Source organism: Hakea prostrata, chromosome 6 (assembly GCF_041222555.1).
Source record: "Hakea prostrata isolate BN-2017 chromosome 6, UWA_Hpros_2, whole genome shotgun sequence".
NCBI classification, from domain to species: domain Eukaryota; kingdom Viridiplantae; phylum Streptophyta; class Magnoliopsida; order Proteales; family Proteaceae; genus Hakea; species Hakea prostrata.
This window is the reverse complement of record NC_142605.1, coordinates 27,440,528-27,455,221: the sequence shown is the minus strand read 5'-3', so window position 1 is coordinate 27,455,221 and position 14,694 is coordinate 27,440,528. Positions and strand designations below refer to the sequence as shown.

General features: G+C 38.4%; 2 protein-coding genes across 2 annotated transcripts; one reads left to right on the top strand and one right to left on the bottom strand.

The window, feature by feature from the left end:
• Window positions 1-1,007: 1,007 nt before the first annotated feature.
• On the top strand, window positions 1,008-11,679 carry EMB2766 (structural constituent of nuclear pore). The gene is made up of 9 exons (XM_089158581.1): window positions 1,008-2,597; window positions 3,744-3,861; window positions 4,715-4,796; window positions 7,674-7,796; window positions 8,561-8,638; window positions 9,573-9,676; window positions 10,522-10,609; window positions 10,686-10,784; window positions 11,106-11,679. Exons 1-9 carry the CDS (start codon window positions 1,100-1,102, stop codon window positions 11,193-11,195), a joined length of 2,280 nt encoding a protein of 759 aa, XP_089014707.1. The 5' UTR covers window positions 1,008-1,099; the 3' UTR covers window positions 11,196-11,679.
• Window positions 11,680-11,686: 7 nt separating this feature from the next.
• LOC149012990 (uncharacterized) lies at window positions 11,687-14,263 on the bottom strand. The gene is made up of 4 exons (XM_089158582.1): window positions 14,023-14,263; window positions 13,170-13,386; window positions 12,272-12,365; window positions 11,687-12,183 (listed from the first exon to the last, which is right to left on the bottom strand). The coding sequence occupies exons 1-4, from the start codon at window positions 14,208-14,210 to the stop codon at window positions 11,909-11,911; spliced, it is 774 nt and encodes a 257-aa protein (XP_089014708.1). The 5' UTR covers window positions 14,211-14,263; the 3' UTR covers window positions 11,687-11,908.
• Window positions 14,264-14,694: the final 431 nt, after the last annotated feature.

Below are 14,694 nucleotides of genomic sequence, written 5' to 3'. Positions count from 1 at the left end.
GATGTTTTATAATCACATATATAGTTTGTGACCCATTTTGGATACTAATAAAATAATTCAAAGGTGAGATCTCTCATGAATCTTTTATGAGACCCACACATACTTGTGGTGAAAAAGGATCAGGGTAAATGGAGAGCTAGAGAGGTGATTTGGATTTATTATCAAACATGTCCTACATGTTTTTAGATCAGAGAATCAATCCATTAGAGTTGATTTTACTAAAAAGAATTCCATTTATTTGCTAGATAAGTGGGGAGGGAAAAATTTGAAAATATATAATTTTCAACTAAATCCCAAAGTGTAGCATGTTTGATTTACAGGAATGAGAAAGTTGGCAAAGGAGGTTTGTAATTTTTTCACTCCCATTGATTTTCAAAACTTCAAAATTTGTTGTGAAAAAATGTAAAAAACAATAAAATGTGATTCACATTAAAATTTTTTTTCTTCATAAAATTTATTTATAAAATCTTTTAATTTTCTTTTGTGTTCTCTTATTTCATTACATATGGGTCTTCACATGTTTATTTTTTTTACTCCACTGTGCATGGTAGAACTAAAAAATTTCCACCTAAGTCGTGTTTGTTTACAAAGGTGGAGTGAAAAAAAAAACATGTAGGTCTTATGTAAAATGGGGTGAGGAAGAAAAAAGAAAATGTTTTATATATTTTATAGAATTTTAAAAAGGTTTAGAGTGAAAAAATTGGATTGTCGGACAAGTTTCCTTCAAAATTTAAGGAACTAAACATGTATACTTTTAGGATTTAAAAGAAAAATAAAAAAAATTTGATTTTTTAAAGAACCTTCCCACCTTAACTACATTCCAGCACGTTAGACTTGATTCGTTATCCAGATCAGAGTCGTTAGTAACCGATTCCGTATTTTAAAACCCTCGCTCTTTTTCGAAATTGCACAAAGAACCCTAACCAAATACAGTAGCCGACGCCTTTTAGGTTATATTCGTCAATTCAATCAATCATCTGAAAGGGTGAAAGTGCAAAAAAGTTGAAGAGCGTTTGGCCGCGAAGAGAAGCAACAATTTAACTCTTACACTCAGAGGCCGGAGGCGTGGGAACGAGGGAAAATTGAAAGCAGAGGAACGATGTCGGGCTTTACTTTCGGGTCCTCTGCATCTTCTTCTTCTTCGTCGTCGTCTTCCCCTTTCTCAACCTCTTTTTCATCTAGTCAACCTCAGGCCTTCTCCTTGCCTACCTCCACTTCTTCTTCTACATCGCCGTTCGGATCATCTCCTTTCCTTTCCTTCCCTAACACCACCGCCACCGCCACCACTATCGCCTCCTCCTCGCAGCAAAATCAATCACGGTTTACATTTGGATCAACCGCATCACCTTCTTCATCTCTTTTTGGTTCTGCCGCTCCATCTTCTGGCGGCTTCTCGCTGGGGACATCGCTCTTCTCGACATCTGCAAGTTCCACAACTACAGCTTCTACTACATCTAACCTATTTGGTGGATCTAATGCCTCTTCTGCCCCAAATTTTTCATTACCATTTGGCTCGACTTCATCGTCATTTGGATCAACATCGTTGAGCCCTAGCTTTGGATTTACGTCTGCTCCGGCTGCTTCGTCTGCTCCGGCTTCGTCTGCTCCTTCTTCCCCATTTGCGTCTGGAGCGACTACCGCTCCGCCTCTCTTTGGGGCGGCTTCTTCCCCGTTTGGAGCTTCTTCAACTCTAGGTTCTACAGCAACTGCTGCCCCGGCTAGTTCTGCATCTGCAGCCAGTACAGGTAGGAATCTTTTTGGAGCGGCTTCGCCATTCGGAGCTTCTTCGGCTCCAGTTTCTACAGCATCTGCTGCCCCGGCTAGCTCCACACCTGCAGCAAGCACCGGTACTTCTCTATTTGGGGCAGCTTCACCGTTCGGACAGTCTTCAACTTCAAGTTCTGCAGCAACTACTACCCCATCTTTCTCGGTTTCTACGCTTTTCGGAGCTTCCTCAGCCGCTGCAGCTTCTCTTGTACCTGCTGCTTCTCCGGCGTTTGGGATTTCTTCAACATCAGCTTCTACGGCTACTCCTACACCGGCATTTTCTTCATCTTTGTCAGGAGCTACTCTACCAGCTTCTTCGACTGCTGCTTCCGTTGCTCCTTCTTTTCCCAACCTGTTCTCTTCCAGTTCCAGTGCGGCTTCACCGTTCTCTGCCTCTTCTACGTCCGTGACTCCGCCTGCGGCAACGTCAGCATCGTCACCAGTTCTCTCTTTTGGAACTACTTCGTCGACTACCTCCCAGCCTTCATTTGGATTTGGCAACACAGCGTCTACTTCTACAGTCTCTAGCACACAAGTCACGAGGCCGCCTCCTTCTTTTAGTTTTGCCACTTCCTCAACAGGCAGTACAGCGGGTTCTTCAGTTACAACGGCAACTGCAACCTTGTTTTCGTCACAACCTACTGCTACCTCGAATTCTACACCAACTGCTCCTAGTTTCGGGCCAAGTTCTTCAGCTTCAGTAGTTAGTAGCACGACTGCTTCCTCTATTACAACAAGTCCTTTCCCAAGTTTTACATTGTCACCCAGAACCTCAGCTCCATCTTCAGCTTCACAGCCTCAGTCAACAACCACTGCAGCATTGGCTTTTGGTGAGTTTTTATTATTGCTCCCTTCTGTTGGACTTTTATTCCATATTTCAGTCCCGGAAGACTGGAAGCAAATTGCTTATTCTTTTGTTCAATTTTGCTTCAACTGAAGTACTGAACGACTGTAAAGTAATGATAAATGTTATTCCAATTCTTATTTCTTAATATAATGTAGCCATTGCAGCTGTACTTCTTGCTGTTTAACTTCCATTTTTAGGAAACGTTATTACACATTAGTTGGGTGAAGATGTCTAGGAGAAACGATAGCTTATCCTGTTCTGTCCCTTGGTGGTTGTCCTGACTGGATTCGGTTTACAAGCGTCCACTATAGCAATTTCAGATTATCAGGGTGTGTTATCCCTTCATTTGTGTCTGCATCGAGCTTGAATTGGATGTTTGCTATTGAGATTCTGAGGCCTTCTTGGTCTGCAGATTTCGTAGAGACATCTTGCTATGAGTGGTTCTCACTTAAGCTTTTGTATGATACAACACTCTGCTTGAGGGGGGATGTTTGGAAATTGATGTTCCATGTCTGAGTTGGGATCTGAAACTGGGTTCTTGAACCATGCCATCACTGGGTGGATTTTATTTGATAAGCTTGGTCCTAGGGATGATCCTTATGTGCCAAAAAATTTGTTCTTACTGGCTTTACAGATGAACTGTCCAATCAGTAGGAGTCCGATATTCGATCTCAGGAACTCAATAAATTAGGGATAATCCTTTTAGATTTACCATTTAAGGTCATTTCTTCAGTTTTATCTGAATCGCATCCGTTATCAAGAGTCAAGACGATAAGACCATACAGTTGATCTTGATCACTTTGCTTTAATAATGTTTGTGGAAGGTCTGTAACTTGTTTTGGTTTTGACAGGTTATGCTTAGTGTTACCATGTACCATGAGCTCCTTCCTGAAGGTTAACAATTAATGTCTAAACTGGAGTGTCTTCTTTGGTTATTCCTGGTTACCACAGAAAGTTATGGTCAAACTCCCCCCCCCCCATATTTCCAGTCTAGGTGGTGCTTGTTAGCATGGTTCCCATGTTTGATTGGTTCTATACCCTCAATCTTCTGATTTAGTGGTTAAGAATGTTTTGTTACTGAAGTTAACGTGTTCTTGCCTCAGTAATTTTTTTTTCTTCTTCCCTGCAGGTGTTTCTGCTTCAACTTCTGCTGGTGCATCAACTGATGCTGCACCAAAATTCAGTTTTGCCAGTGCCAGTAGCAGTGCAGCCTTGACAACTTCTGTTGCTGTAGCAAGCAGTAGTGGGTGTGTACTTTTTTTTATTGCCTTCCTTCATTGTTTAAATCTTTGATTTTGTGATGGGAGTTCAGTTCAGACTTTTATGGAGGACTTGTCTGGTTTTTTTCCCCAGTGCAACTCTAAAGGGTTTTTCGTAGTTTGAGGTTATTCTTATATTTCTGCATAATTCTATTTATTCTTCTCTCTCCCTTTTTTGTTGGGGTGGGGGTGTGGGGTCGGTTGGGCTGTTTATTGAAGGATTACTCGTAAGAAAGTAAGAATCTAAGGTTGCTTCCCAGAAGATTGACTGTAAAACCAAAGCGATGCCAACCACTGAAATCCCTCACTTTTGCTACTGACTTTTTGTATAAGTTTGTGGATTGTTTTCAAGGATAGAGTTGAGCCCTCTCTATGAACATTTCAGTGCATGAAGCTCTGGCTATTGCCAGGTCTTGGAGAGGCAATTTACAGAGCCTTACCTGCTGCATTGTAGAAGATTTTGTTTCCAAGTTTTGAAACCCTAACCAACATGTTGCAATATCGCAACTTAACCGTTGAACTTCCTCTCATAAATTTGAAATATGTATACTAATTACAAAGTTATTGGATAATAATTGTATTTTATCTAATTGAATGCCTTCCTTGATATTTTTCCTGCAAGAAAGCATGAGAAGAAAAATGTCAGATATAGCTTGATATTTTGATGCTAAAGTCTAAATGCACAAGGAAACCAAAAGAAGTGACCTTTTGTCTTTTTGGTTTTATGATTTTTGATCTTTGATATTTCTCCTTTCTGCTCTTCTTTGAAGATTCCCCACTAATGTACTTTATGATTGAGATATCTGTTTTTCGATGCCAATTTATGTTGCTTTGATTCCAGGACTGCATCGTCAACTGTTAGTACAACGATATCTCCCACACCTAAATTACCATCTGAGATAACTGGGAAAACTGTCGAAGAGGTAATCTTTACTTTTTACATTTTCTGTGGTTTCAAATTGGTTCAAAGCTAATTGACTGTACAAGTTCCAGGAGTTGATTGAATGTTCATCCATATTTTCTTTTGAAGCATCAAATAGTGATTTAGACCAATCTGAAAGGGCAAACCTGGTGCTGAAGTCTTCCGCGGGGCGGTGGGAGGGGGCTCCTAAGCAACCTTACCCCAACAATTTTTGCTGAGAGGCTGTTTCACTGCCTTGACCTCAGGCTACCACCAACCTTTGTGTCATGGCCCGCCCTTTATATGGCGTGATTTAGAGCAATGTGTTTCAGGAAAAACTGTCATGTTTGGGTACATCTTTATGTAAGCAAGCAGGTTTCTAGCAGAATTTGTGACCTCAATTTGGTTGCCTGATAGCATTATGTGTTTTTCCTCTTCCTTTGCAGCATATATTATTTTTTCTCTTCCTTCGTCGACTCCAGGTTGCTGCTATCTTCTTCCCTCACTCTGTTTGAACCATGAGTGGAATCCCATTCTCTGTCTGGAGTTAAAACCTTCACCCTGGCTCCTCAGTCTGTAAAAATGCATTACACTATTGGGCAGACAAATAACATGTTAGACTAACTTTTCCACCTTCTTTCATTCTTCCCTTGGTTTGTGATGTTGCTGCTACTCTTTTCTTCTTCCTCTCCTCATTAATCATGAGTTAGACCCCCTCCTTTCTCTGTACTCTCTGGATACTCCAACTCCATTGTTTATAAAAGTTGCAAGTTGTATCCAAATTCATTCAGAACTGTCGTGCATCTAGGTTTGTTGGTCTGAAAACATCTCTAGTAAAATTGTTGAAACAGTTGCAAATTAATTCCACCTCTTCCAACTTAGAATAATAAAGTAATTTATGATGCTAATTCCCCTCCCTTTCCCACAGATCTGCATGCATCCTCACTCAGAATTTTAATACCAACAAATACACCCAAATTCAAACATTAAACCTCAATATCAGCACAAATGTACCATTAGATTGTATATCACATGGGATTTCAAATCATAAAAGTAAAATTATTAGACCTTGTACAGCTGCACCATTTGGACCGAATGGGTTCTGCCTTCTGTTCTAATGCTCTTGGATGCATTCTGAGATGATGATATTTCATGATTGAGTCATTTTGGGTGTGGTGGGGAAGGGTATCAGTGCTTCATCAATTTAGTAGGATTTGATATTACCTGGTAGCAGAATGTTGTATGAGACGATGTTGGGATGAAGGCTTGAGGTGTGAGACACAGCTTCTGTGTGTAGAGAGGGTGCTGGATTTGCAGTAGCCATGGAGAAGGTTGCAGTGGTAGAAGAATCTGGTGAATCTTCACATTCATGAAGGTAAAGGAATGCATGTGAGGCTCCTAGATGGACTCCACCATAGATGGTTCACACACGGTGGATTCCATCTGGAAGTCTCATATGCATAAGTGTAAATTGATGTGTGTGAAGATTCACTTCTCTTGTGGTAGACATGGTTTAGTTTTAAAATGGCAAAAAACTAACCCCATCCTGAGAATCAGTGTTGGGATGCTGATTTGGCCTCAGTATGGTTGAGGGTGAAGTAAGGATGTTAAATCAGAACCAGCTCTGGTTAAGGGTTATAGGTTTTCAAAAGGGAACACTTTAGGGTTTCTAGATTTCAGTTGAGGCTAAAATTAGGTTTGACCCGGAGGGGGGTGTTACCAGTTACCGTTGGAAGGGTTTGGTCCACATTAGGATTTTAACTGATGGCTGATTCTCAATTTCTAAAAATGGGACAGTTGAGAAGATCTATGTGTTGCTGGGGCTGAGGTTTGGATTGAGTCTTTGGGACTATGGTGGAGATGCTGTCCCCCCAAATATGGATGAATAGAATGGGAGAAAAAGAGTTTCATGCTTACATGTTTTGGATGGAGTTATTGGGGAAGCTGTATCTTGGATAGGAAGGAGTATATTGTAGGTTAATTCACTGCAGGAAGTTGTGGACAGAAAGGATGCTATATCTGGAACTTTCGGTTAGCAGATTAGGGTTTTCAGAATTTGATCAGGTTTCCAGGAAAAAAAACTTCAAAATCAAGGAGGAAAAAAGGGGTAGGAATGATGGTAGAAGACTGGTTCCAGTAAGGATTTTAGTTATTAACTGGCTGATTGGATATTACATTGAGTAGAGTGCAACTGGGACATTACTCGGTGATACTCACGAGCTTCATCCTAGGTTTCAAACACTAGACAAGTCTCACGCAGGAGAGGAGAGGCAGTAGCTTGCCCAAGCAAATTCTATTTAACTAATCTCCACTTATTCTTCCACTATGGGCTATAAATAAGGGTGTTGATCCACCAAAACAAATTCCTAAATCTAATAAGGAATACAATTTCTGATTAAAACATAAGATTACCTCTCATAGAAGTCGTGGGCAGTGTAAGGGTCCTAATGACATTCTACCTTGGGTCATTCGATATTTAAGTGATCGTATGACCTCTAAGATAAACCAAATAAAAGATGGCTTAAAATTGATCCAGAGCTAACCTGGTTAAACCCCAAACATTAAAAATTTTTAATTGACCTACTTTTGTACCAAAGTTTGATACTGATACTGTAGGCCCATAGAAGAGGTCCGTTACTAAGAGAACCCATGCCCAACCCCTGTATGAACTAAAGGTTATTAGGGAAAGAGTCCAATTTGGTGCTGCATCTTCATCCTATTGGCAAAGCAAGGTGACAACAGTGGTAGTAACCAAGTTGGTTTCTACTTGGTAACATATTTGTCAATATATTTTGATTGTTACATTTTTATTCTTTGGTTCTTTCTCTTAGTTAATTCTTCCCACTTTCTCCACTTGCTTTACCAATACTTAATATGGGTCAACCTTGCAAGTTTGCAGATTATAAAAGAATGGAACTCGGAGCTACAAGAGCGTAGTGGGAAATTTCGAAAGCAAGCTTGTGCAATAGCTGAGTGGGACAGGAGGATCCTTCAAAATAGAGACATTCTTCTTAGGCTTGAGGTGATCTATTCATCCATGATGAGAAATATTGTGGAAGTTGCTTCTGAATTATGTTATTCTATTTGCCTGACAAGTTCATTTTTGCTTTTATTTCTGCTTTCTTCAGGTTCATATTGTCGGATAATTAACTTTTGCATCGAGTTGTGTTGAAAAGTTTCGCTTTTGTCTTTCGAAATATTTTAGGTTCCATAATTGGCACAGTTTTGGCGCTTTAGCGTCATGCCTCTCTTAATATGCTGAGCACTTGTTTTTTAATTTAGTAATTTATGTATTGCTTACGAAAAGTACCTTTTTGGCTGTGTTCAAGTAATATCCTGTATGATTGATCAGCTTAAGCTGTTCATGCTTGATAGAGAGTTTGAGATCCAGTTTTTGTCCGTGTTGGATCTTGTTGTCACTGATCTTATGTATCTAGTCGCCAACTCTTCCTCCAGCATATGGAGTCACTTTATTGGGAATATACTATTCATAAACCCAAGCCATACAATGAAGAAACACAGATTTGAGATCTGCTATGTATGTAGGTTGATGTAAAGCGTCCAGCTTGGTGCTTGAACCTGTCTTTGTGAAAGATATTTGATTTGGCCTTTGGATATTCATTTCATTTTTTCCATGAAACTTATTGTAAGGGTGGTTTGCAGGCTGCTAGTGATAGATAGTTTTATTTATAGAATGTTTTTTTTTTATGTTGTCATGTTTTGTCTATCTTGTTTTTCTTGGACCTCCATATTCTGATTATTTTGATGTTCACAATGCTGTTTCAGATTGAAGTAGCAAAAGTGGTTGAGACGCAGGGTAATTTGGAGCGACAGTTGGAGTTGATTGAAACTTACCAACAAGAAGTATGTAATGATAGTTTTAATCTTGCATCCTGCTAATTGCTTTACAATGAGGTTTCACATGTGCTTCAGAATGTTACAGCGGTTGTAAATGCCTCGTTGAGGTGTCTTGTTTAGCATGGGCAGGCGAATACTATAAGCCTTCTAACTTCTGATTAAATATATCAAGTGGGTCAGTTGAAAGAAGAGTACACTAGGTTGTTTTGATCTAAATCTAGGATCAATAAGCGTGAGCATAAAATTCTATTTCGACTGAGCTATCTTGGTGTCCCAAATAACCAAGATGATATCTGAAGAGCGTAAGAAAAAGACCCAGTTTTGACTGGTTTGATAATATTTAAGAAATTCTGATAATTCCGAAATATCATGTTTTGACCAATTTCAATCAACCCAGAACGTCTCGACAAGTTTTGGTGGTTTCAACAAATTTCAGTATTTTCGACCAATTTTCACGTTGAGTTTTTCCGAAAAGACTACCATGTTTCAATTACTTTTGGTTAAAAAAAAATCGGTTTCTGGCTTGTTGAAACATTGTATGTGGTTTTCTTTTTAAACTCATAGGACTTTTGCTCAGAACTAAGTTATAATTGAAGGGGTTCAATGACTGCAATTGCTTTGGCTATATGGTGAACAGTTCCCTGGGCCAATGTGTAGATGTGAAAGTAATCCAGAATATTTATGTTACTTATGTTTTTTTGGGTGCGATTGTTGTCAAATTATTTTTGGAAATGTTTTGGCTAAATGATGGGTTGATCCTGGTGTAATCTTTCCCTGTCCCAATTTTTATCCTTCTGTTGTCTATCTTGTATTTCTGCATCTCATTTAGTAGGTAAAGCCTTTTGTATTGTACTTGTAGTTTCTGTCTCACTTGGGTTTCCCTAGATTGTTTATGAAGTTGTAAATATTTTACTGAAAATAATTTTTATTCTCTTTTTAGGTTGACAAAGCTTTGCATAGTATAGAAGAAGAAGCTGAGCGTGTTTACAAGGATGAGCGGGCATTACTACTGGAAGATGAGGCAGCCTCTACAAGGGATGCCATGTGAGTTCAGTAAATTCTTTTTTTCATTTGACTGGACCTAAAGGATATATAACTAGTCTTCCGTTGCCTGAGAGATTGTCTTTTAGAAGTTAACTTCGCTTGATTCTGATTTTGATGGTTTTGTTCTTCAGTAAACGAAGCAATGCAAAGGTGTTCGCAAAGCTACCATTTTATATACCTAAAATTGAATTAACGAGAAGAAGTGTTTTTTTTTTGGTTGGGGGGAGGGGGGGGGCTTAATTTAGAATATTACCATTATCAAATAGCATATATATAGAGAATTATTATGAAAACAGGAACAGAGCAATGACATGGCCCATGAAAGTTTTAACAGTGTTATGAATCTTCTCATATACAGCTTCCCCTAACCTGGACCGTTTAGTTCGATCTCAAATTTAGTCAAAGCACCGGACAGTAGATAAAACCTGTTCAAAGTGGGGGATAGTTTTCGTTGTTAGACCTGAGTGGCCAGTTTGGTTAGGAGCGAACTCTAGTAAAATTTAAAATAAAGTCTAATGAACCTTTTACACTGCTCCAAATTATACACATTATGAAGTTTCCTTTTTCTTTTCACTCACAATTCAAGTATTGACCTTCAATTCCTTTCTTATCAGAAGTAGGCCCAAGTGAACACAACATGCATAATTCACAGGAATATTCTGTAGTCTCAAGTAAGAGGAAGGATTAGGGTTTACCTGGTAGACATATTACATCTTTTGAGGAGACCTAGATGCTTTGGAGAGTAAACGATTGCCAATTTGGGCATTCTAGTGAATTATATATTGTTATCAAGGACTTGTCTGTTTTTTCAGTAAGTTTGTTGTTTGTCCTCTGTATATATTCAGGTATGAGCAGGCTGAGTTTATTGAAAGGGAGATGGAACAGATGACGGAACAAATAAAATCGATTATTCAGAACTTAAATGCCAGCCAGGTATAGAGTGTGAATGTATGATCCCAGTTCATGTCTATATGTTTTCACATTGCATTATTAACATATGACTTTCCAGGGTGGGGGCCTTGATGTTATTGATGGGATGAACCCATTAGATGTTGTCGTTCGGATTCTCAACAATCAGCTTAGTTCGCTTATGTGGATTGATGAGAAGGTTAGTTTGTTTTGCAACACATTTTTGGCATGTGGGATGCAAATTATGCCCCGTGTTCTGTTGGTGCTAAGGTGTCGTAGAATGATGTAAATGCCCGTTGTGTACTTTGCATGCCAGGGGTCTGTTTGTTTCAGGTTTGATGTAGCACTTGATTTGGATTGTCAATGTGTATTACAAACTAGAACTTTCAAAAGATCTAGCATCCTCTGGCATTTCCCTGTTTTGTGGTCTTAGGAATTATCTTCACCATAAAAGATACATTTTTTTCAATATTTTGTCTGTTGGTCCTTGACGGAAGCTCCACTTTGGAAATCTTATCAGGCTGAAGAATTCTCTTCCCAGATTCAGAAGCTTGCACACCGTGGTTCCGATGATCGGGATTTGATGGCCACCAGATTCTGGATGACTTGATCTTTTGGTTTCTTGAAGCTTGTTCATATCAGAATTTCAAACGGAGACTTTCTTGTGCAGAGAATGCTTTTCTACCATTTCACATTGGGGCCAGCACAAACTCCGTACACTATTCTGGTTTTCGTTTCTGAGACTAACTTTAACCGTTGAGTTCTGACTCCGTTTCTGTTTTTGTTTTTGGGGGTACAAGAATTTGATTGCTATGGATGACATCTAATTCTGCTGTAGAATAATGAAAGGTTTTGGAATTTGAGAGCTGATACTAAAGGAGGATGTACTGTAAGAATCTCTTGTTTTATTGCAAAATTTTGGCATATATTACCGGATGTGGTATTATTGTAGGTGCGAGCCTGTAACGGTCTATTCAGAGGTCAAATAAACCGTATTTGGTTGGGGATGTTTAGTCCTAGCAATTCAAATAATTGACATATTGAGCAAATACATTTGATCTATAAGTGATTGAGCAAAATATTGCTCATGTTATCATAATGCAGTAATTGTTTATCAAAGATAAAAACAAATCCTTTCCTTTCTACCAAAAAAACAGATTCTAATGCAACAATTTGTGCAAAATAACCAATGAAAGGAGAAAAGGGAAAGCGGGGGCGGATCTACAATCATTTACAAGCATAAAAGAAGTCCAGGCTAATTTTTTTTTTACGCCTGATGATATGTACAATAAACAAAGCAACTCTTAATTTCATGTCGGCGAATTATATCCTGTGGGCTCGAGTAACCACCACAATTAGGACAACCACAACAGTGAGTAGAAGAGAAGTTCTCAGCCTGCTTTCAAGGAGATCTTTGGTTGCTGATGCCTTCTTACCCTTCTGAGGAGACTTCAAAATCTCATTCAAAAGATTTCTAAGTTTCTCAATTAGTTCCAGAACTTTTGTCTTGCTGTTGTTAAATACCCACTCCAGGATGTTTGCCGCTCTTTTTGGACTTTCTAGACTTTTAACAGATACTTGGGAATTAGCATCTTGAGCTGCCACATAAAATAAAACACATCAGCATTCTGCAGTTAAAGTAACACATCATCAACAATAGCATTTGTTGGGCTTGGAATAATCAACCTATGCAGAATGACTCTTTGAACTCCTTCACCACCTCGTTGTTCAAGACAGCATCCCAGATTGCTTGGTCAGAAGATAATGAAGTGACCATCCTCTAAATAACAAAATCCACAAGACACATAAAAGAAATCAATCAGAATATTCACCCCCCCCACCCCAAAAAAAAACAGAAAAAAAGGAAAGAAAATCAGAACCCAAAACTGACACCAAGAACAAATCCACAGTCAATATAATATTAAATGGTTGATTCAATTATGAACTTCCATGACCAATTTCGAACCACAAAGGACGGAGAGAACTCATTATTTACTACCCTAAATAGTTGCCAAACCGCAGGTAAATCTTTGCTAGAAAACATGTAGAAGTAATGGAGCTCAAACACAATGTTGCCACTCTATTGGCCTGAGAAAAACCACCTCCCATCCAACAACACTGTTTTATACTTTCAATTTCCAACAACCCATAAGGACAAACAATCAACTGTGGTTTCTACCAAAAAAAAAAAAAAACAATCAACTGTGGTAAAATTTACTATCAAACGAAAGATCAGACTAATCTAGTTGGTCATTAACAACTTACAAATTGCACCCAATTATGCTTGATTAAACAATTCAGGAAGTTGATTTCTTTCAACTGACATAGTGCCCTATTGAAAGTAAATGCTACTCTTTGAACTCCTTCACTTTCAATCAATCAACTGGAAAGACCGTCAAAATATAACACCGACCAACTGTACAATTATAAGGCACAGATCTAGAAGGTTTATACTGCACCATCCACAGGTTTACAAGAAAAGACACTTCCAAATAATATATGTTAAGGGGGGAAAAAATGAGAAATAAACGTGCCAGATATGAATATAAACAAATAAACAAACAAGGATTATATCAGAAATTGCCTGAACAGATGGCTCTGTCTGCAGTAAATGGAAAGCTTCATAAACACTTCCATACTGATGAGATCGAGAGAGTCTTTCATCATAAAGGTGCATGGTGGGTTCATTCCAATCCAACACTGACTTGGCTGAATCTGCACTATGATCACTTAAATCTTGGTTCCAATTATAAGAACTTCTATCTTCATAGAATTGCGAAGGCAAGGCTGAAGCAACAGTTCTACAAATTTAAAGCCATCAATAGTAGTTAGAATTTATGCGTATTCCTGTCCTATTCAAACATCTATAATGAACTGAACTTAAATAGTTTCGAAGTAAGGACAAAATGTTAGAAACATAAAATGAAATGTACCAACAGGAACAGAAACAGAAACATAAACAGAAACAGAAAATTAGGTTTTCTTCCTTAATGAGCAACCAGCTAATTGATTCACCAGAATTTTTTTTACTAGCTTGTTGTAAGATTACAATAGATTACTCATTTCCTGCCATCAATTTTGGTCCTTTTCTGAATTTTAACACATAAAGACAGAAGCAGAGGAAATAAAGTAACAACTAAAAGCTGGCTAATGAAACCCTAAAAGAATGTTTCTTTTCATGAGAATGATGGCCAAGCCTAGGTCATAATTCTAGGATTCCTCTTTTTGGAAAAGCAGAGTGTTTTCTTTCTTTTTTTCTGATGAGAAGAAGACAAGCTAATATTTATCTGTATGATCCCAGTAATATATGAAGACAAAACTTTTCCCCTCTTTCCTCTTTTCAGAAAATGACATCGCAGAACACCCAGAGAAGCAAAATTCACATACAGCACCAATCACCAACCAAGAAAGAAAGAAATGGAGAGAAGAAGCTTTACTGTTTAAGAGAGGAGATGGCATCTTCAACTTCGTTCTGAGAAGGAACAGAGCCAAAAACATAGTCATCAAAAACCAAGATTCCTCTGTTTTGAGCGTCTGCTGCATTGACAACCTCCCATCCCCATTCATCACCATCAAATAAGTATGGGTGAGAAGCCCAGGAATCCCAGTTCGGCATTGTAGACATTTGAATACATCAAATGAAGTCTTCAAAATTTCCCTCGCCTATATCTTCTCAAATGAAACTTAAAAATAAAATTGAACAGATTTAGGGTTCTGGGTTTCCGTATTTATCTCAACTACCATTTCTACCTTACTTCTATCCTTCGACAATCTTAATCATATTATTTGTTAAAAAAAACTAATAAAATAATAATTTTATTTTGATTAAACTGTTCGTAAGCTTTTTATAAGTCTTATTCAGTTATTAAATCATTGAACGTGTCTTTACTTCTGTAGCCTCCCCTGCAATTGTTTAAGAAGAGAGGCAAGTGGAACGTGTGGGAAATGTATTATGGGTTCTGGGGTTTTAAATGTGTTTTGGAAATGTAAACTTTGTGTGGCTTTTTGGATTAAATTATGGGGAAAATGACGATTCAGGCTGAATCTTAATCCCACCAACTCTAAAGCACATCAAAGTGACAAAGACTCTACCTTATCTACACATGCAA

Bases quoted from the DNA above. Each gene is read 5' to 3' on its own strand.
- EMB2766 (XM_089158581.1), top strand. From the start codon at position 1,100: ATGTCGGGCTTTACTTTCGGGTCCTCTGCATCTTCTTCTTCTTCGTCG. The intron at 7,797-8,560 runs GTGATCTATTCA...ATGCTGTTTCAG, and splicing joins ACATTCTTCTTAGGCTTGAG to ATTGAAGTAGCAAAAGTGGT. The intron at 9,677-10,521 runs GTGAGTTCAGTA...GTATATATTCAG, and splicing joins GCCTCTACAAGGGATGCCAT to GTATGAGCAGGCTGAGTTTA.
- LOC149012990 (XM_089158582.1), bottom strand. From the start codon at position 14,210: ATGTCTACAATGCCGAACTGGGATTCCTGGGCTTCTCACCCATACTTA. The intron at 13,387-14,022 runs GTAAAGCTTCTT...TTAAATTTGTAG, and splicing joins GCCATCTCCTCTCTTAAACA to AACTGTTGCTTCAGCCTTGC. The intron at 12,184-12,271 runs GTTGATTATTCC...TTTATGTGGCAG, and splicing joins CAAAGAGTCATTCTGCATAG to CTCAAGATGCTAATTCCCAA.